The sequence below is a fragment of the Mesocricetus auratus genome, unplaced genomic scaffold (genome assembly GCF_017639785.1).
Source record: "Mesocricetus auratus isolate SY011 unplaced genomic scaffold, BCM_Maur_2.0 Super-Scaffold_100014, whole genome shotgun sequence".
In the NCBI taxonomy this organism is placed as follows: Eukaryota; Metazoa; Chordata; class Mammalia; order Rodentia; family Cricetidae; genus Mesocricetus; species Mesocricetus auratus.
This window is the reverse complement of record NW_024429197.1, coordinates 21,014,800-21,037,780: the sequence shown is the minus strand read 5'-3', so window position 1 is coordinate 21,037,780 and position 22,981 is coordinate 21,014,800. Positions and strand designations below refer to the sequence as shown.

Here is a 22,981-nt window from a genome sequence, read left to right as displayed (position 1 = left end):
ATGAGGATGACGTGTTCCTATAATTCCATCCCAGCTTTCTAGACACGAGAGCCCCAGGTAAGTTTGCAGGAAAGGGGGTCTCCTACCAGTTTCCTGAAGGCCCACCCTGGCTTTCATGTCATTGGTAGCCCCATGAGAGTGAACAGCCCTGACCCCTCCCCCAGCTGAGCCAAGAGAAAGGACTCTTCCTCTACTCGTCAGGAACTGGATTAGTAAACTGCAGAACAGATTGAGCATTCTCATACACCTGACTACAGTCTGAGAACTGTATTTAAATTACTGCCATGTTAAAGAGCCAACTTTCTTTTTTTAATAATTTATTTATTTATTATGCATACATTCTTCTGCATGTGTGCCAGCAGAAGGCACCAGATCTCATTCAAGGTGGTTGTGAGCCACCATGTGGTTGCTGGGAATTGAACTCAGGACCTCTGGAAGAACAGTCAGTGCTCTTAACCTCTGAGCCATCTCTCCAGCCCCAAGAGCCAACTTTCAAGAGACCTGAAATTACTCAGCTGAAAGCCAAAGAAAAGTCAGTGAGTTCTTTAAGCTGTGCTACAGAACCTAGAGTTTCAAGAAACAGAAATCTTCCACTCAGCCCACTGACACACCCCAAATGTCAAGATTCTCATCCTTCTTAAAGCAATAATTCTAATGATTGGCTTCATTTTGGAATTGCCCAGGGAAAGCTTTTGAAAATCAAGTTGCCTGGGCTCTGCTGCAGACTGACCACAACAGAACTCCAAGGTTAGACTTTTGACATCAAGTTTTTTTGAAAACTCCCTTCAAAACTATCATCAATAGTGAGGGTTAAGCCGGGCGTTGGTGGCACACGCCTATAATCCCAGCACTCATGAGACAGAGGCAGGCGGATCTCTGTGAGTTCGAGGCCAGCCTGGTCTACAAAGTGAGTTCCAGGACAGCCTCCAAAACAATACAGAGAAATCCTGTCTCAAGGGGGAAAAAAAAAAAATAGTGAGGGGTAAGGCTTCTCTTAACTAGGCCTTGTTACTCAAACTCTATCCTTAAGACTAGTAATGGCATTACCTACAAATGCAAAGCAAACAGTCTCGGAATCCACTTTGGACTACTAAATCAGAATTAATTTTCACCTGGTTTCCCTGGGGCTCTCACAGACATTAGGTCTGCAAAGCACAGATCTACAGGAAGAGCTCATAGCACATAGTCTATTTTATGGGTTGTTGTTGAGATGGGATATCATTGTGTGGCTCTGGCTCGTCTGGAACTACTCTGTAGACCAGGTTGGTCTTGAACTCAGAGATCCACCTGCCTCTGCCTCCCAAGTGCTGGGATTAAAGGAAGCTACCATGGCAGGCCCAGGTCCTGTTTGCCCTAAAGATTTGTTTTTGTTCATTTTACATGTATGAGTATGCAGCCTGCATATATGTCTATGTACTACATGAGGGCTTGTTGCCCAGAGACCAGAAGAGGGTGTTGCATCCTCTGAGATGAAGTTACAGATGGTCGTGAGCTACCGTGCAGATGGTGGGAATTGAATCCAGGTCCTCAGGAAGAGAAGTCACCAATGCTTTTAAAAACTGAGCCATCTCTTTAGCCCCTGGGGTCTGTCATTTAACAGTCCATCCGCCTTCAAAGTTCTTTCTTGGTTATCTGGTTTGATTGTTAGAAATGTCATTGTCCAACCATGAAGTTTTACAGCATGAAAAGATGAAGCTGTAAATGAAGGGAAATGACCTAACTACTAAATTACAGATATAGGAAGGCCTAACTGAACATAGAGAGTAAGTCAGAGGAAAATTAGATTTCTCAAGATTCAGGATCCTCGCCATTTGCCCCATCCACTACCTCCCAAATCGTTACTCCCAAAGACTAAGTTAGCTTTCTCTTCTCCACTCTCAAAGAGGGCCTAATGATTATAAAACTGATATCTATTATAACTTCACATGGTGCAGAATGCTTGTAATTCTAGTGTTTGGGACACTGAAAGGACATCCCTCCATTTCTCCAAATTGAGAGACAGAGGATAGAGGGAAATCTGGATCCTCAGTGAGATCGTGGTCACCACTTACAAGTGTAGGAAACATCTGTAACTGACTCTTTCTAGAGCCTTGGTGAACAGGAATATATAATGCTCTATGTAACCACCAAGGGGCACGATTACTGGTTAGGATTTGTAACCAATGCCATTCCCATCTGAACATTTAGATTCATGGGCAATTAAAGAACTTTTAAGAGTGTGGGAGCAGGACGGCCAAGTTGAGATGAAGGATAAATTGCTATTACTTGATTCAGAATAAAACAGCTGAGAACAGGTATGTTCAGTATGTAATGAAATATACAAGTTTAGTTACTTGCTTCAGAACAACCTGATCCCAGTTTAGACAATATGACTTTTACAAATATTCTCATTTCACTTATACTTGAGTAATTTAAACATAATAGATTTTTTAAAATCTGCTCAACATTTCAGAGTATCACCTAAGAAGATCTGATACATCTGGGAAAGTTTGTTATCAATCTGGGTGTGGTGGTACATTTCTGTAATTCAAGCCCTTGGAAGAAAGACACAGGAACTGCTTCAAGTTCAAGGCCAGCCTGGTCTACACAATGTGATTCTAGACTAGTCAGGGCTGTATAGCAAGACCAAGTCAACTCCCTCGCCTCAAAAGTCTGACTGTAAGCACCACAGAGTTCTGGAAAGACCTAAATTAAGTACAAAAATGCTGCAGAGTCAGAGAAGTGGAGGCTTTCATGTGCTGTAGGCCTGAGCTCTTAGAAAGAACAAACACGGGCTGGAGAGATGGCTCAGCCATTAAAGGCTAGGCTCACAACCAAAAATATAAGAAAGAACAAACACTCCAATCTCACTTTCTCATGTACACTTGGAACTGGCGTCACTTGCTCTACACTAAGTCTCAAGTGAGGACTGATTCATTCAGTCATTCATTATGCAGCTCTCTTTTTGTTGTTTTTGTTTTGTTTTTCGAGACAGGGTTTCTCTGTATTGTTTTTGGAGGCTGTCCTGGAACTCACTCTGTAGACCAGGCTGGCCTCGAACTCACAGAGATCCGCCTGCCTCTGTCTCCCGAGTGTATGCCCAGCCATTATGCAGCTCTTAAATGTCCATCACTCTCCTAAGCAGATGCTACAGTAGAGGTCTAAGGAATCTTTCAGAGATACATGGGAAGAAATTTTTAGTTAAGTCAATGAAAGACAACACTTTCTTCTTACAGTTCTTTCTCTTCACCTACAAAACTTGCATCAGAAGAGTATGTATTGCACCAACTTGACTCAACCCAAATCAAATAAGCACATAAAAATCAAATAAATGTATCCATTAAATTATATGATGGCTAATCTCTGTTGTCAACTTTACTGTATCTGAAAGAAACTAAAGCACAAACTGCTGAGGCACTCTTGTGAAGAATTTTCTTGATCAGATCATTTGAAGTGGAAGACCCACCCTAAATCTGGGTGGCACCAAGTAGCAGCCTGCATAAAAGGACATGTAGAAAAGAACCCTTTGCATTTTGTCTGCTTGCCCTCACTGTCAATGGCAAGTTCACATGTCTTGCTGCAGCATCCCTTTGCCAATATCAGAAGCAACTTCTTCAAGATTCCAACAAAGACTGGAGACCGCAACCCTCTTAGAATCCTCTAGGCCTTTCAGCACCAGACTAGACCTGGCTGAGCAAGTGCCAGATTCTTGGCTTCTCCAGTGTAAGATAGCCATTGTTGGACCATCTGGGTTGCATCCTATAAGCCAATCCACTAGAGTGCATGGTGTTCTTTTAGAAAGCCCTAACTAGACAGGTGATGGTGGTGCGTGCCTTTAATCTCAACATTCCGGATGCAGAGGCAAGCAGATCTCTCTGAGTTTGAGGGCTACACAGTGAAACCCTGTCGGGAAAAAACAAGAACAAAACAACACACACACACTCACACACACACACACAAAAAAAACCCTAACTAATAAAGATTATTTTTCAAAAATCTATGCAAAATACCCCACTTCTGATTTTGTAATTTCACTGTTATCCTCTTTGTTCTCTGTCTGAAACAGCACGACGACCAACACTTGGGAATACTGAAAAGAAACATGTCTTCTCACTGGAAATCCACTCTTCACACAGGCCACTCAGAAAAGGCTTAGCCAAGTTCACTCAAAAGCCCCTTGGTGCAAACGAACACCACCCAGTGATCCATTCAGAACATTAATTACCTTGATGTCAGTGGGTATTTATCACAGTTAGAAGTTAGTTTAATTTGTTACTTATTTATAGTCTGCCTTGAGAACACATTTTCCATGAGGACAATGATCTAGTTTGTTGGCATATTACTAGAGCCACAGAAGACAGCACAGGCCAAAGTAGATGGAAAAAAGAATTTGTTGAGTAAACACACAAATCAATCACTCTTGTTTACCAGAGTATACTAAACTTAGTATACCACTAAACCGAAGACATTATACATCAGGAAAAAAACTCAGGATCTGCTCTGCCAGTGTGCTAATATAGAGAAGGCAGCAATAGCACAAAACACGGGAAGTTCCTTCAGTACTTGCTAAGACACCAAACGGAATACTCTCCATTAAGAACATGACAATGTATTCTGAAAATACTTGTTTTCTCCTCCTATTATCCCTGAACCACACACTCCATTCCTACCCCAACATTTACCACACTGAACAACTTTCTTGTTACTTCTCTAACACAAGGTCCTTTCCTCTACTCCAAGCCTCTGCACACGCTCTTTTGCTGCCTAGGACAGAGCTATTTTCCCATCCCATCCATGTGACTAATGCTCACTCACCTTTCAATAAAAAACTCAATAAAAATAAACATGCTGTTCTTTCTTCTTTTTTGCTTCTTATTAAGTTTTATTAAAACTCAAGTCATCAGGTTGGTAGCAAGTACTTTACCTGCTGAGCCATCTCAGCATTCCTATATGCTGTCATTTAAAGCCCTCTCTAGCTCAACCAGAGAGAAACAGATACTACACTGTCTTCAGGGCTTCCCCAGCACATTCACTTTTATTGCTTCAAGACTCACCACTGTGACTGTGTCCATAAAGAGTAAATACCTATTGAATAATTTACTCTAATTGTAATTAGAAGATTGCAAGCTCCTCAAAGATGGGGTTGCATGTGACTTTTCTAAGTCCACAGTTATCAACAGGAGATAATTTTAGCTCAGAGGAACATTTGCAAGTCTGTGAAGGTATTTTTGTTGTTGTCACAAGTAGGAGAAAATTGCTACTGAGAGTTAGTGAGTAGAGGCCAGGATGCTACTGAACAACCTGAAATAGTAGGACAGCTCCTGAGAACAGACATGTCATAAAGCTGCTACTCAGAGTCCAATCTAAGTGTATCTTTTAACACCTGAAAAGTGTGCTGGCTCACAACAGATCTGCTGAATAAGCTGCCCAACAGTTTTCATCAAATTATAGAAAGCTGGTACAGCTACTGAACTGGGCTAAAGAAACAGGCTAACTACTACAGGAATCTCTGCTTCTCTGTACTTCTAAAGCGCCAGTTTCACATCAGCCTTCCTCCAAGTAGAGAATCCAAACAGCCACTTAGTCACAAGCAACATACTGCCTTGTCCAAGAGAAATCCTACTTTCATTTTCCAAGATGGCTTTGTGAACATGCTTGAAAATCAAAGTGCTTGTGTCTATTTTCTGCTGCACTGCTTTAGATGCTCACTGCTCTTACTCACCACTGTTAAGTTCCGAATTTCTTCCATGACTCTGGGCCAGAAAGACTGGAGGCTTTGCTGGGCATCACTGCTGCTGGTACCGCCAAACCCTCCTTCAGTGGACATTTCTGAAACTAAAAACACACACAGACATGAAACAGATTAGAAATAATAAAACCAGCTTAGTTGTCTATCTTTCTGTAGCGGTTTTTGCTGGTTTAACTGTTTCAGGGTGTTATGGTATATATTATGCTGACAGGCTTTCTGGCACAGATTTATTGCATCTTCACAAAAGACATTTGAAGAAAATTTGTCCTAGATTATACCACAGACTATCAAAAAGTTCTAGTTTAGAAAATCCAGTTTCAGGGGTTGGGGATTTAGCACAGTGTTAGAGCACTTGCCTAGCAAGCACAAGGCCATGGTTTAGTCCTCAGCTCAAAAACAAAAACAAATCAAGTTTTGAGCCGGGCAGTGGTAGGTGGTAGCACACATCTTTAATTCCAGTACTTGGGGGGAAGAGGGGAGGCAGACACAGGTCATGGCCAGATGGGACACAAAGGCAGGCAGATCTCTCTGAGTTCGAGGTCAACCTGATCTATAAAAGGAGTTCTAGGATAGCTAGAGTTGTTCTCGGAGAAACCCTGTCTCAAAAAAGTAGAACAAACAAAAAACTGTTTTAGGTGGACAGTGGTGGTGTGCACCCTTAATCTCAGGATTCAGGAGGCAGAGGCAGGCAGATCTCTGAGTTCAAGGCCAGCCTGGAACAGAATGAGTTCCAGGACAGCCAGGGCTACACAGAGAAACCCTGTCTCAAAACAAAACAAACCGAAAAGGAAGAGGAGGGGGAGAAATCAAGTTTTGAGAAAAGACAACTGAAAAACTCATGTAAATCTGAAGTTTTAATTTCCCAAGGAATGAAGAAGGCATTCTGTGGCCCTAGTCTAATTGATAATTTTCAGTATCATTCTCTTCAAAGCTTTCTAGGTTATCCATAGCTCCTCATATTCCATGCCATAGCCTATAGCACATACATAAATAAGGGTTTGATGATAAATACAGAAGAGAAAGCTAAAGAGTTCTGGAAAATAACAGTAATAGTCGCATTTATTATTTTTATTTGCTTATTTGTTAGACACTGATACTCCATTTCTCTTGAGTTTCTGACAGTGATTATTCCTTCTGATTGCCAATAAATCTGCCTTGAACAAGGATATTAAAAATGCTAAAGCAGGGCCAGTAATTAAGTGGGTAGAATGAAGTCTCTGAAGTAAATTGAGGACTCCCTAATAGTTTTAAAACCCAATTTTGCTTTGGCATAATACCATGCACAGCACATCAACAGTTAGAAGATCTAAAGATAGCTGAAGCCATAATTTTACCATATGTGAGGTGGAAGCAGGAGGATGAGGAGTTCAGCATCAGCGCTGGCTACAATAGTTTGCCAGCCTGGACCACATGAAACCCTGAGGAGAGGAGGAGGGAGGGAAAGAGAGGCGGGGATGGGGAGGGAGATGCTTCAGTGGGTACCCACATGAGGAAAGGAAAGGACTGTTTTTCTCAAGTTGTCCTCTGAAGTCCACATGGTTCCTACAGTACACACATACGCACAAACTAAATGTTGGGGTAAAAAAGAAGATAGGTGAAAGAAGTGGAGGATTACAGTCAGGATGAAGAGAGGAAGGTCAGAACCTACATTTGTCCAACTGCTTTATAATAATAATATAGAGAGGAAAACGAAACATTCCCCCAGTAGCCAACACTGCAGATACTGTAAAGCCTTGAAAGGCTTAGAAACAAGGTGTTTTAAAAACCTCTAGGTTCAGCCGGGTGGTGGTAGTACACTCCTTTAATCCCAGCACTCGGGAGGCAGAGGCAGGTGGGTCTCTGTGAGTTCGAGACCAGCTTGGTCTACAAGAGCTAGTTCCAGGACAGCCTCCAAAGCCACAGAGAAACCCTGTCTCAAAAAACTAAAACAAAACAAAAAACCTCTAGGTTTAATTGCTTACCTGGCAAGTGCTTAACACCAGAAACAGTTCAACAACTTAAAGACAAACTTTTGATCTCTTAAATAATTCCTATTGCAGAGAATTACTTGAAAAACTCTAATATACCAGTGATAGGTCACTGGTAAAGAGCTATGTAAGCATTTTAAAATTTTTCTTTATTTTTGTTTTTGTTTTATATGCATTGGTGTTTGCCATGGGTGTCAGGTCCCTGGAACTAGAGTTACAAACAGATGTGAACTGCCATGTGGAATTGAACCAGGGTCCTCTGGAAGAACAGTCAGCGCTCTTAATCACTGAGATATTTCCAGCCCCATCATGCAAGTTATTTAAAACCAATTCTACAGGGCTAAAAGAAAAGTACCAGAGCTAGGTATCACATGATCAAACATGAAGCTCTTTGGGTTTTTTGTTTTGTTTTGTCTTGTTTCCAGAAGGGGTCTCACTATGTAGCTTTGGCTATCCTGACACTATGTAGACTAGGTTGTCCTCAGAACTACCTGTTTCTGCTGGGATTAAAAGTGTGCTAGGATTAAAGGCATGTGACACTGTACCTGGCTTCAAATGTGTAACTTTCTAGGCTTCATGTGTGTACAGCTAAGCAGGCCTTCTCCACTAGCAGAATGAGATGGCTGATAAACCTAGGATGTTCAAGTCACTGCTAAATATTTAAAGACTGCCTAAACAAATCTGATTCCCCCCCCCAATTTCCTTATAAAGAAAGAGAATAGCAGGGGGAGATGGGTAACACAACAGTTAAGACTTCAAAGCAGATTTTGCTCTGGTGTAATGACATTAGTGGGTGATGGTGTAATGGTAAAAATGGTTGAAGCCGATTTCTGATGCTGGAGGGATACAAACAGCTCTATACATCAACAGGAACTCTTTAAGGATCTGGGAAGCAATGTGATCTTAACTTTCTGGAAAGAGTTAAAGGAAAGTGTTGAATCATAGTAGGAAATGACTAGATAAAAAAATCTCAAGTCCTAAATACCCACAAATTCCTCACAACACAGCTCCATGCCATTTCACTTATTACCACAGGACCTATATTGTGTTTCAGATGTAGCCAGAACATAGGAATCATTAGGAAATTGCAATAGCCATCGCACATGGTCCAGGCTCTATATATCCAAGGATGACCTTGAATTTCTGATCCCCTTGCCTCCACTTTCAGAGTGCCAGCATTATAAACATATGTCATCACATCTAGTTTATGTGGTGTTAGGGAACAAACTCAGGCTTGGCACTACCTCTCCACCTCCATGGAGAAATTTTTAGTTTTATTAACAATTTCCTATGAAATATTCTTAACAAGAGAGTGAGAACCAACCTTTTGTTAAATAGGCAAGTTTTTTTACATACATCTTTCTAGTCAGATGTGGTAGTACACCTGTAAATGCACCCTTCAGGAGGCTGAGGTAGAGAGGACTGAAGAGCTGAGAGCTAGCTTGGGCTACCTAGTGAAACTGTCTCAAAAAAGGGTGGTAGTGATGAGGAAATGGGTGTGTAGGTCAGTGGAGGAGCACTTGCCTAGCACTCACAAAGCCCTGAGTTCCCTAGCATCAAACACAAACACACTATTTAATACAGAGTATGGTGGCTCAGACATATATCAGCACTTGGGGTGCTGAGGAAGGATTATCTTGAATTGGAGGGCAGCCTGGCCTACTGAGTGAGACCATATCTGGAAAAATAGAAGTAATCTAACCTTTGTTGCAAGGAACAATGGACAGGTATGACCTTAGCACACTCTGCCATGCAGACTGCTACCCAGTTAAAGGAAAAGCTGCACCATTGCTAGTAATACCTTTTCTTCACCCATTGACGACGGAGCACAGACATCTGTGAGATGTAATGTTTGGTAAGCTTTAACTGTTTTCTGATCTCCTGTCTAAGCACACAAATATAAGAGTATACAATTCAAGAAGCATTTTTACAACCATCTGTGCAGTTCGCCTTAAATTAAATAAACAGTGCATATCTCTCCTTTACCTGGATTGTATGTATGAACCACCTGGACTGGCTTTAAAATTTATACCACATCTCAAGCAATACAGTTCATAAAAAACAAACTTGTGTTTTCAGTACTCAATGAAGCATATTTTAATATTAAAGTAACACAGCCTAACTATAAATACAAACTAATTTTGATGATTAAATTCTCAAAAAGGGGGGCAACCCAAGTTACTTAGTGTAGTAATTAACACATAAATGGTAACTGAATTGATCTTGCTATAATTATTAGCCCATTTATAATCTTTGCACCTCATGGAAAAGCATGCACGATCCATCTGGGTGATGAAACACATTTAAATTAGAAGAATTAGTCCTAATAGCAGCACTTGGGAGGCAGAAGCATGAGAATGGGCAATTTTGAGTTAGCCTGGGCCACACAATAAGACCATGTAGGAGGCTGGGGAAATCAGGAGCTTTAGTGTTCTTTTCATTCTATGTTAAGTCATTACCTTCCACTGGATAAAGTCATTTATATAATGCTGACAAAGATAAAACTGTCTTTAGACCAAGTACATTAACTTACATCACTCTTATCAAAAATGCAATATAGAATTTCTCAGGTTTAATTCATTATTGATACTCAATTTATTATTCATTTTCATTAATTACTTTATAAGTACTTGAATAAGACTTCCTGTTTAATGGGCTGAAGTATTCAATGTTGTTGCTGAAGATTTTCAAGCCCCAGTATCTACTATGATTTTATAATAACTGATTTTATAAATTGTTTCCTTTCCAAAGCTAAAGAGGAAAGATTCAAAGTCCATCATGAAAATGTCATTTCTCCAATGTTCAACTCAACATCTCTAAATACCCTCCCATACTACTCCCTCACTGAATGTGATCTGAGTCACCACCAGTTCCCTCACAGCAACCAGCACATGGTATGGTAACTACCAAGATGGGCAAGGAAGTCACTGAGTGTGGCCTCTAGAGGAAAGGGGCAGCCTGGAAAGTCTGGCCCTGACCAACCAAGAGAAGTGGTTACAGGAACCTGAGAATAAAGGGTTTTTGTTAGATCAATAAATAAAAGACCCAGAGACTGACATTGGGGTTCAAGCTTCAAGCTGAAGAACAGAAAAGCAAAGCAGCTGGACACTAGTTCTCACTCTACCTTAGATTGAAAGACAATCCTGGCTCTACCAAACCTCAGACTGTAACCTCTCCTCATCATGGCTGCAGAATTCTGAGCCTTCAATGTCTTCCCTTTCTCAATGTGGAGAATGAATGCCTGATACTGACTACTGAAGACCCTTGCTCTTATCTTTTATACCCCTCCGGTGCTGGGATTAAAGGCATGTGATCCCAGGTGCTGAGATCATCTCTGTGTGAGCTGTTTCTCTTTAGAACTGAATCAATCTTGTGTAGATCATCTGGGTGGCCTTGGACTCACAGAGATCAGTTCACCTCTTAATCCTGAGTCCTAGGTGTATACTACCACCTCCTAGCTTCTGGCTGCTAGGATTAAAGGTGTATATCACCATTGCCTGATCTCTATAGCTTGAGGCTACCATTATGTTACTGTAACCGGCCTCCAAGGAACTATTTAGAGTTCACTGCTTGCCTCAACACAGTTTAGTCCTAGCAGAGGCAGATTTCTGTGAGTTCGAGGCCAGCCTGGTCTACAAGAGCTACTTCCAGAACAGGCTCCAAAGCTACACAAGGAAATCCTGTCTCGGGAAGAAAAAAAAGAAAAAAAGTAGACTGGGCCTGCTTCTCAGCCCACAGAAATAATAACTGTACTGTTTCAACTCTCCAGCCTAAAGAGAGAAATACATTCTTGCAAAAGAATGGAGAGCAACAGGTTTTTCAGGCTCTGAGCATGAAGAAAATTCTGACATCAGTTGGAGCTAGAAACAAGGCCTGTACAGCAAGGTTGTATCCCAACAGTCATTTTGCTTCCTGGGCCATCAGAGATTTACAAATAAATTTTTGTTCAATTTCTGATATTATCTCTATGTCCAGAAATAAGAAGTGTAATTCTGAATAGTATTTCAAAGATGACAACTTTGGCCAGACAATGGTGGCACACACCTTTAATCCCAGCACCCAGGAGGCAGAGGCAGAATCTCTGTGAGTTCGAGGTGATCTTGGTGTACAGAGTGAGTGACAGAATAGGCTCCAAAGCCACAGAGAAATCCTGCCTCAAAACAAACAAACAAACAAACAACAACAAAGCAAAACAACAACAAAAAAATAGAAACAAAATGACATGCCACTGAAAGGGTAAACTAAACTCAAAGGCTTCACTTCTAATAATTTAGAAATAAAGGGACCAGACCCTCACTCAGCCCCCTGCTTTAACAGCCATGACAGGCTGCAGAAGAGACATGTAGGCCTCTGATACAAGGAAACTCCAGATCCTCAGGCCTCCTGGAGTCTAGGGCCAAAACTGAACACATCGAAACTCCAGATCCCTCCCCCCCGCCCCCAGCCTCCTAGATGCTTGATTCCTAGGAACTGTTTGGCCACAAAAGAAACTCCAGGGGGGGGGGACCAATACCTCCCCTGTAGTCTCCAGGCTATGTACAACAGGCCACCTGCAAGTAACAAGACAATGCCATAGAAACCACAGAATGTTTCCTTTCAGCACTGACCAATGAAAATAATTGGTACACAGGTATTTCATGCAAAATGTGACTTTGAGAAATTCTGATTGTTCCCAAATGTCAACCAATCAGAAACCAACCTGTACCTACTGATGTAATACTGTAACTTTTTCCTTTAAAACCTAGCAGCAGAAACTTCACTCCCTCTGGGGCCTGCTGGGTCAGCTTGCTAGATGGGGCCCCTGTCATGGGTGGATGAACAATTAAAACCTTTCGCAGTGTGGTGGGTCTGTCTTCCTGGTGGTCTCTGGGGACTTTGCATTTGGGCATGACAGCCACAAATGTTACCTTTAACTGATCTTCATTTAGCTTGGTAATAATCTTATCAGTATCACCATTTTATACAACTGGGCACTTAAGTGCAACACAGTGAATAGGAAAGTTAGAATGTAAAAAATCCAAGGCTCTGTTACAGTATAGCTTATTCTCCCTCCCTCCCTCCTCCCCCTCCCTCTCTGTCTGTCTGTCTGTCTGTCTGTCTGTCTCTCTCTGTGCTGTTTTCAGGCATGTTATTTTCAAAACATTCAAAGATGAATAGTCTCAAAATGGGATCACTGACTTAAATTGTTAGACCAAACATCCACTTGCTCCCAACATCCCTGTAGCTTCCATTTCTCTCTCTTTCTCCACTGGGTCTTGCTATGTTGGCCAGGGTAGTAGTACCCAGCTCCCAGTCTCAAGTCATTCTTCCATCTCAGTCTCCTGAGTGCTGGACACACACAAGCACATCAGACATGCTCTCCTTGGCCTTCTTTCCATGCTGTCTTTTTCTTTTATCCTTTCCCACCCTAAATTTCTTGACATATTGTCATCTAGGAGTATTCAACTGTGAACCACTGTGGAGGTTGGGTTCACTGTGGAGGTTGGGTAGTAAAGTATAAGTAAAAAGAAAGTAGTTGGACCTGGGGATCCTTATATATCCTTGTATATTTATAATATCAGGTAAATCACCTAACTCCTTGGAGTCACTATTGTTGGCTCAAGGACAGATAACTCCTCCTGCCCTCAACAGTTAGTTCTAGACAGCACCATGCCTCAAGACCAACAACCCTGGCAGGCATGAGTTCCTCTCTGTTTACTTGTTTCCCCCTTTAAAAATAACCCACGTTTCATATGCAGAGACATAAATAAATATAAAAGACCTCCTGCTGGGCATTGGTGGCACAAGCCTTTAATCCCAGCACTCAAGAGACAGAGGCAGGCAGATCTCTGTGAGTTCAAGGCCAGCCTGGTCTACGAGTTCCAGGACAGGCTCCAAAGCAATACAGAGAAACCCATAAAGTTAAAGAAAAGTAGCAAAAAAAAGCTCCCAGATACAGAAAGCTTCTACAAAGCAAGAATTCTGAGAACCATTTCATGGATTACTGCTTAAAGATTTAGGGTATAGCATCAGTAGAAAACTGTGCTTTCTTTTATAGCTTTAAGGAAATTTAATACATATACTAATGACTTAGTCTCAAACAATATTTTTCCTTCTCCTCAAAACATCCTTAGTACACAGTCAAATCTATTTCTATAAGAAGCATTTTCAGGCATATTAACGTGGCTTATAATTATTTTAGCATTTTTTTTGTTTTTTCCTTTGAAACAGGGTTTCTCTGTGTAGCTTTAGAATCTGTCCTAGAACTGACTCTGTAGACCAGGTTGGCCTTGAACTCACAGAGATCCACCTGTCTCTGTTTCCTAAGTGCTGGGATTAAAGGTGTGTGACACTACCACCCAGCAGCATATTATTTTTTAAGCCCCAAATGTCTACATTCCAATTTTCTTCTTGGTTCTTATATAACCATCTGTTTCTGGCACCCACTCAAGACAAACATGCCTTGCATATAGTGAAGGGACCATGACCCAATGACCAAACACAGGCTCCTCAAGAACTACTCTAAGATCTCAAGAATCCTTGGCGTTGGGTCCTTGAAATTTACATATAGGGATATCTTTTTTAAGTACTTGTGTTCATCTATAAAGAAACCTCTGTGCAATAATTCAATAGCAAAAAAAAAAATTGTGACAGGGAAATAAAGGGCCGGGATGGAGAGAACTGCTCTTTTTTTGTTTGTTTGTTTGTTTTTTTGTTTTGTTTTTTTTTTCTCGAGACAGGGTTTCTCTGTGGCTTTGGAGGCTGTCCTGGAACTCGCTTGGTAGTCCAGGCTGGTCTCGAACTCACAGAGATCCACCTGCCTCTGCCTCCCGATTGCTGGGATTAAAGGCGTGCGCCACCAACGCCCGCCAGAACTGTTCTTTAGATAATACAGCACAACAGTTAATCACAGGTTTCCTTGGACAACAGAGACTGTGTTGGTAAACTAATAGGTCTAAAGACAGCAAGGAGACAGCAATTCTCAATTAAAGACTTTAATGATTTTTTTCTTTAAGGCCGGCAGTGGTGTCCTGAACTTTTAATCCCAGCACTCAGAAGACAGACAGGCAGAACTCTGTTGAGTTCGAGGCCAGCCTGGTCTACAGAGCTAGTTCCAAGACAGCTAAAGCTATATAAAGAAATCTTCTTGACCCTCAGACCCTTCCACCCTCCCCTCCCCCTAAAAAAAGAGAATGAATCTCAATCTCTTTCCCTCTCTCCCCCTCTCCCTTCTCCCTCCCCCACCTCAAGTATATTTGTGTACCACATGTGTACAGTGCCGAGGCCAAAGTTTCTCTGGAATTGGAGTTACAGATACCATGTGGGTGCCGGGACTTGAACCTGGGTGCTCAGGCAGCCACTGCTCAACCAACCACAAGAACGGCCAGTGTTCTTAACCACTAAGCCAACTGTCCAGACCTCCCTGGAAAGTTTTACAAGAGTGTCAGTCAATACAGGGTTAATTACACTGATTATTGAGAGACAACCAAAACCACAATCTCTCACAATTATGTACCTTTTACACTTTAGTGTGTGCATGGTTGCTCATGTATATGAGAGTCAGAAGTTGACTCTACTTTTTAAGACCTGTTTTTCTGGACTGGCTGTCTATACAACAAGCCTCATAGATCCCCCTGTCTCCATCTCCCCCCAGCTAGGGTTACAGGTACAAAATGCCATACCTAGCTTTTTACATGAGTGCTAGGGAGCATTCTTATATCCTTATGCTTACATTACTGACTGAGCCATTTCTCCAGTCCTGTCCTTTATACTTTTGAAGCAGCTTCACACTATTTATTTTGTCCTGAATACAAACATAAAAAAGTGAGCACAGGTACAAATATATTTAAAAACTGAGACTTGGCCAAGGCCATGAGGTAAGTCTATGTCAGAGCTGGAATTTGAACCCATGTTCTAGGTTCTTCTGTATGAAACTGGACTTGAACTTGTTATATATCCCTTGAAATTCTGGTCCTTCTTATCACCACCTTCCAAGTGTTGGGGTTACAGGGACGTATCACCAGACCCAGTTTATAAGCTGCTGGGAAGGAACCCAACCCTAGGCAAACACCTTAACTGAGCTGTATCCCCAGGCCTCATATTTTCACTTTTTTAAAAATGTGTATTACAGCCGGGCGGTGGTGGCGCACGCCTTTAATCCGAGCACTCGGGAGGCAGAGGCAGGCGGATCTCTGTGAGTTCGAGGCTGGGCTGGACCGATAGCCTCCAAAACAATACAGAGAAACCCTGTCTCAAAAAAAGAAAAAAAAATGTGTATTACTACCTTTGCCAACATGTATGTCTTTTGCATGCCTGGTACCCACAGAGACCAGAAAAGGGTACTGGATCTACTGGAATTGGATTATAGACACTTATGAGCTGTCATGTGGGTGCTGGAAATTAATTGAACCCATGTCCTTTGGAAGAACAGTCAGTACTCATAATTGCTGAAGCATCTCTCCAGGCCCTACCATATCTTCTGAGATAGTATTTCTCACTGAACCTGGAGGCCAAGATTTAGAGTGGCTTCCATCTCCCCCACTTTCTGGCACTGGGAACAGGCAAATGCTATCACACCCAGCTGTTTTATATATACCTCCAGGCTGGCCTCAAATCTGCAGGCATCCCTTGTCTGGCTAGTTCTGTCCTCTTCTTTTGTTATGATTGGTTATTCAAGCTTAGCACAGTGGCACAGACCTTTAATTCCAGCACTCAGGAGGCAGAGGCAGGTGGATTTCTGTGAGTTCAAGGCCAGCCTGGTTTAAGTGGAGAATTATAGGCAAGCAAAAGCTACACAGTGAGACCTTGTCTTAAAACAGCAAAAGAGTTAATATCAGTGGTATGAGTGCCTGATGCTCTTGCAGAGGACCAAAACTTAGATCTTAGCATCCATATCAGGCAGCTCACAACAGCCAGTAACTACAGCTCCAGGGGATCTGGTGCCCTCTCCTGGCCTCTGTAGGAACATGCATACACTTACAGACAAAAATACTTTTTTTTAAACTGGTAATTAAATAAAACTTAAGAACTTGTGGATTTTCTCATTCCTAATTATTCTGAAAAACAGGGACCAAAAATGCAAAGTCATCAGACTGCTACACACTTTTTAAGGTGGAAACTGATAATTTTAAGTTTAAATTTTCCAAGTTTGGTAAGCAGCAAAATCCTTTAAGGAGTGGGACTGGATTACCAGGCTGCCAGTCAGGAGTGGCAATGGAAAGGCCTCGTAGACCCAGTTCACTTTCTGGGGCCCAGTGAGCTTTTAGTATAGTACCCAACAACCTTAGACAGCCCTCCATTATACATGCATCAATAGCTGAACAGATTCCCTTTGTTCTAATTCCTTTACTGGGGGCAAGTAAAGCAGGAATCATAAACCACACCTAGGATGTCTAAAGCAGGCTGTCCAGTCATGACTCATCTAAAAATACTGATCTCTATAGTTCAAGTGAATAATCCAATACATACCACAAACTGTGTACCTGAATGGCTGAAAATACCACAGAAATCCTAACCCTGACTGATCTAACAAAGTGTCTATTTTGGAAAGCATCTATTTATATGACTATAATGAACTTAGGATTCACAGAACACAATTCCCCAAATATTTATTACTGTCCAAAGTATCTACTTGTAATTTGTTCTGAAAGTGGCTAAGGCCACCTTTTTCAATAAAACCTTTCAAAGTAATTCAATTTTACTATGCATTTGTTCCTTTTAAAACCAACTTAACAGCCTAGTCTATAAGAGCTAGTTCCAGGACAGCCTCCAAAGCCACAGAGAAACCCTGTCTCCAAAAACCAAAATACACACACACACACACACACACACACACACACACACACACACACGCAAAAGCCAACTTAAGTGTTCATTTAGATAAGACTGAGAACTCTTGAGAAATTTTTGTGTCCCTTTTGTGTAACTGAGTTGTTGTTTTTTTTTTTTTTTCCTTTTTTTTTTTCAGGACAGGGTTTCTCTGTGTAGCCCTGGATGTCCTGGAAATCACTCTGTAGACCAGGTTGGTCTTCAACTCAAGAGATACCCAGTGCTGAGATTAAAGACATGTGCAACCTGGGCTGAAGAGATGGCTCAGAGGTTAAGAGCACTGACTGCTCTTCCAGAGGTCCTGAGTTCAATTCCCAGCAACCACATGGTGGCTCACAACCATCTGTAATGAGATCTGGCGCCCTCTTCTGGTATGTGCAGACATACATGAAGGCAGGATGTTGTATTCATAATAAATAAATCTTTAAATCTTTAAAAAAAAATTTTAAAGACATGTGCAACCACCACCCAGTTTTTGTCTAGTCCCCGTGCCCCTCCACCCGATTTGAGACAGGGTCTCACTCTATAAAACAAAATGGTCCTAAAATTCTGGTAATCTTCCTGCATCAACTTCCCAAGTAGTAGCAGCATATGGACATGAGCCATACCCACTTAAAATTTTTTTTTTAATTAAAAAGCAAGAAACAAAACAAACACCCTGTGTCTTTGGGTAGGAAAGTCAACACAGGAAAGGGGGAACAGAGAGGCCTGAGTCTCACAGATGAAACTGTTTTCCATACCCTGTAAGGAAGTGCAGTGTAAAGAGCACTGTTTCCCCACTCTCAACATGGAGATCTTTTTCTGTCCTACCCACATTAGGAAATATCAAATAGAGTACAATGTTACTTAACTGTGAAGTACTGATACACACAAATACTGCACACTATTACAAGTTTAGCTATTGTGAGAGTAGTAGCTCTATGGGCATCTGGCCAGTTAATTATCAGGTAGAAAAAAAAAAACTTCACAAGAGTTCAGGATAAAAATAACTAAGTAAGACAGCTGGAAATTTACAATTATTTCTCTAGTAACAAGTTCCTTACTGTCTTTTTGATTAAAGATAATTATAACATACTTAGTCTAAAAACTATAGGTGGGTTATAGTGACAATTCTGATAAAGCCTATTGATCAGTCAGGAGTTCGTCTTTGGGATGTAAATTATTGCTAAACAAGCACTGTCTAAATTCCTACACATGTATTTTTCATTGGCTTCTCACTTCAGACTTCTCAAAATTAGTGTCAGTAACACTAAATCCAGTACAACTCCAGAAATCTAATCTTTACCCAAGATAGAGATGGACATTTCTGTACACACACATCAAGGAACTACCTAGTAAAACCTCAAGAAAATATCTATACATCTTTATAGAGAAAGTGAAAACTACCAGGTTCTAGAGCTGTATTTCTCTTACAGGTCAAGACACAAAGAACTGTCAATACTAGCTTAATGCATACACACCTATGAGTTAAAAATGACGCCTTCATTCAAGATCAGGTATCATGTACACATGGTACTCAAAACATTGAGGAAGATGATAACCAAGTAACATGTTTACCTTGTTATGGATGCCTAGTTAACAGACATTCTCTAGCTTGCTTGTTTATTTTTGGAGACAAGGTCTACTAAGTAACTCTGGCTGACTTGGAACTCTCTAGACAGGCTGGCCTCAAATGCAGAGAGAGATCTACCTGCCTAGGGCTCCTGAGGGAAAGATTAAAGGCATGTGCCACCATACTCCAAGGGTCCAACACTTTGGTAAATTCTGACCATTCTCTCTCTTGATTCATTCTTATCTGTCACCCAGAACAGCTATAATTACTATGAGTTTAAATTCCAATTACTATTACCTATGTCAATGGTGGTACACTTGCCTGCCAAACACAAGGCCCCAGTATTACCACAGAGGAGGAAGGAAGAGCACAATAATGATACCCATATATAATACTAATTCTTATACTTCCCCCCAACGTCCAGTCCTATATGTCCAATTTACCTATTGGACATTTCCAACTGGAAAGCTAAGCAAACCGAATTGAAACTCCCCATGTCCAAACTCAAATGTATTTTTCTCCAAACCTGCTCCATTCCCCCTTCAGTTTCTAGCCATTCAGGCTATCCCTCAAGTTCCATGAACTGCTAAGGAATGACAGTGTTCAACACTAGTGTCCTCACCTGACCTTTCTTCATGCTGCCATCATTTTATTTGAGCTTCCATCATCTCCATGAAATAATAAAAATTATTACAATGACAGTAGCTAATACCCATTTAGCTAACACTGCAACTGTAAGCTACTTACATCACCAACAATTCTTTCTTCACAAGCCTCCAGGATGTCAGACATTTCCAACTATTTGACATTGTGACATAATGGCACAAGACACACAAAGCTTATGTTCAAGAAACGAAGGATCAAGTTAATTTTAAAAGAAAAACCCACAAATTTTCTAGTACCATTTTCATTTTACATAAGACATGCAACAAATTTAGTGAAAGCATATGCCTGATAAAGCCACAACAATCTACTGCCCTGAATCTTCAACAGACACTAATGGCAAGCAGAAATTGATCTCAATGTCAAGGCCTTTCCAACACCTGGCCCCTACTTTCCTAGCCATCTTTCTTTTACCACTTCTTCCTGTCATTTACTCATCTACTCATCTTTTTATGCTCTGAGCAGAGTGATCTATTTATTGCTCTCCTCAGTGCAAAGGTTGCAACCCTGTGGATCATAATTTTGTTTCTGCTGTTCCCTACGTCTCACTCATATTCCTATCTCCTGAAGTCTGACAGCTAGTTCAATTGCCTGCCTCACTAAACTGAGGTCTCCTCTCTTGAATTTTCTTTAAGCCTAGGCTAGCTTCAAACACTCCAGATAGCTGAAAATGACCTTGAACTGATCCTCCAGTATCTGCCCCCCCCACCCCTGTGCTAGGATTACAGAGTCATGATACCACATGGAGTAAGTTTTGTGAATGCTAGGCAGATACTCTATCAACTGAGCTACATTCCTTGCATTTTCCACATCAGTTCCTAATATTTGCTTTGCAGCATGTTTCCCTACCAGACTGTTAGATCCGGAGTACAATCTTACTTCTACAAAAATACCCAAAAAAATACGCAGACATGCCAGGCAGTGGTGGCGCAGGTGGATCTCTGTGAGTTCAAGGCCAGCCTGGTCTACAGAGCTAGTTCCAGGACAGCTAAGGAAGGCTACACAGAGAAACCCTGACTCAAAAAAAAAAAAAAAAAAAAAAAAAGCAGACTTAATGAACTAGTGAGAAAGAATGAAGCATCTAACTTCAGGATCTCCTTAGAGGTAAGAATTAAGAGTATAGACAGAGAAAGGAAAGCCTAGTTTTATCTGAATATTTCAAGTCATACAGTCTTCCATTTAGTTTCCCATATAATTAACAACATGGAAATGGAGCCAAATGACAGTACTTTCAACAACAGAAAGATCACAAAGTAAATCAGATTGCAGCTGCCTGTGGTTTTTTACGCCATCTTTCTTCCTTTGAACAAAGGAACAAAGTCACAAACTATGTTATATGCAACTTTAAAGTTGTTTACAAGGGATTTTCCTCCCCTTATTTCTTTAATACTGGAATTTATCTGCTATTTATCCTTCAGCTGCCCTTTTATACTACATGGTGCTAAACTGTAATTATATAAACTTATAATACTTTGAGGAAAACTTTGTGTCAATTACTGAATAGAGAGATAAGATGAGAGTAATAAACAAGTAGAAACTGACTAAGCCCTAAAGACCTGGCCCTAATACTGAGAATATATTAAAATCAAAACTAAAATCTGAGTAATGAAAACATGAAGTACACACTATCCAGTTGTGTCTACCACCAATTTCAATCACAGAACTTAATATTGTGTAAGTTATACAATTCAAACCCTCACTCTTATAGAAAAACTTTAAAAATTTCAAGAAACATCCTACCAAATAAACAAATTCACAACTACCCATGAGTACACAATGACACCATTTTGCTGGGGTGAGGGAATTTGGCACAGTTAAAGTATTACTCTGGGCATACACAGACAAGGGTTCCTACTTGAGTCACGTCAAATGTTAAAATCTTTACTTCATTAAAATGACATTAAAGACACATTTGATATGCTAGACCCAAGTATATGTGAGAACAGCTTGCTCTTGAAATGTATCAATAACAAATAAGAATAAAAAGCATGAGCTGGCATGCAGGTGTTATGCTGGGTACCTTGTTTTACTTCTTTGTAATGTACAGAAGTCACCCAGTTCTCTAAGACACCTTAGCCAGGTGGGCACCATTAGCTTCCTAGCTGAATCTCAATTTTCAGAATAAGTACCTGGCTGAGGCAAGGGATTTTCAATTCCAAAAGGGACACTAAGTCTGCTGCCACAGCAAACATTCTAACCAGCAGACTCATGTGCAGACTACTGAACCACCTCCATGGCCTACTTCTCTGTTCTTTCCGTGTCCTGTACAGGTATACCAAAAGGAAAAGAAGCATGAAAGATAAAATCACCCAGAGGAATAAAAAAAAAAATGCAATGAATTGAGTGGGAGTAAAAGCTCTGATCTTACATGGGCCTGTCCTTAAAAAGCTGAGATCTTTATAGAGCCCCAACTCTCTCTGGCCTCAACTGTTCCAAGAGAAATTACACAGGTCCCATGACTCCGGAGACTGCAGTTGTGCTACAGCGCTTGCCTAAATTATCCCCTCAGCTTAACTTAGCATTATTTAAACTCTGGGGATAAGTATGGGCAAAATAATTTGATTCACAAAGACAACCATGATCCACTTCAAGAATGCTTTATAGGAGCTTCGGAATGTAGCTCAGTAGTAGAGAACTAACCTAGCCTTATAAGGCACTGGGTTTGATACTTAGTACTGCAAAAAGCAAAAAGAAGGAGGAAAAAAAGAAATGGAGTAGAAACAAAGCTTTTTAGACTCCTGTAGGGACAAAAGTATACAACTTGAGTTGTTTTTACCCTTTTTTTAGGTTTATTTATTTTTATTTCATGTGAATGAGTATTTTGCCTGCACTTATATATATGCACCACATGCATGGCAAGTATCTGCAGAGGCCAGAAGAGTCCCATTATGGAGTTACAGGTGGTTTTGAGCCACCATGTAGTTCCTGGGAACTGCACCAAGGCCCTCTGTAGGGATCAAGTGTTCTTAACCACCAAGCCATCTCTCAGGCCAAGTATACAGCTTCTAGAAAAGGTGGCCTAATCGTACTTTAGGAACAAAAAACCCAAGTCACCAAGGCTGCTGCTTTCAAGCATATACTGCCAGGGAATTGGGATAATATTTAGCTGAATTAAAGTTAACTTTGTTAAATCTTACTGTCTGAATTAATTTTTCAATGCACACAAAAAAGAGGCCCACACCAATGCTGACTGACCATAACTGAGAGGAAGTAACTTAATAGGACAGGAAATTAAAAAAAATAAAATCACAAAATATCAATGGG

General features: G+C 40.9%; 1 protein-coding gene across 2 annotated transcripts in view; it reads right to left on the bottom strand.

The window, feature by feature from the left end:
* The window catches only part of Nfyc (nuclear transcription factor Y subunit gamma), a 65,353-nt gene that overhangs the window by 26,902 nt on the left and 15,470 nt on the right, over positions 1–22,981 (bottom strand). For both annotated transcript variants that reach the window (XM_040756738.1, XM_040756739.1), the window contains exon 2: positions 5,702–5,814. In XM_040756738.1, coding sequence (XP_040612672.1) covers positions 5,702–5,806 — 105 coding nt within the window. In that variant the 5' untranslated portion in view covers positions 5,807–5,814. The remainder of the gene's footprint in view (positions 1–5,701; positions 5,815–22,981) is intronic.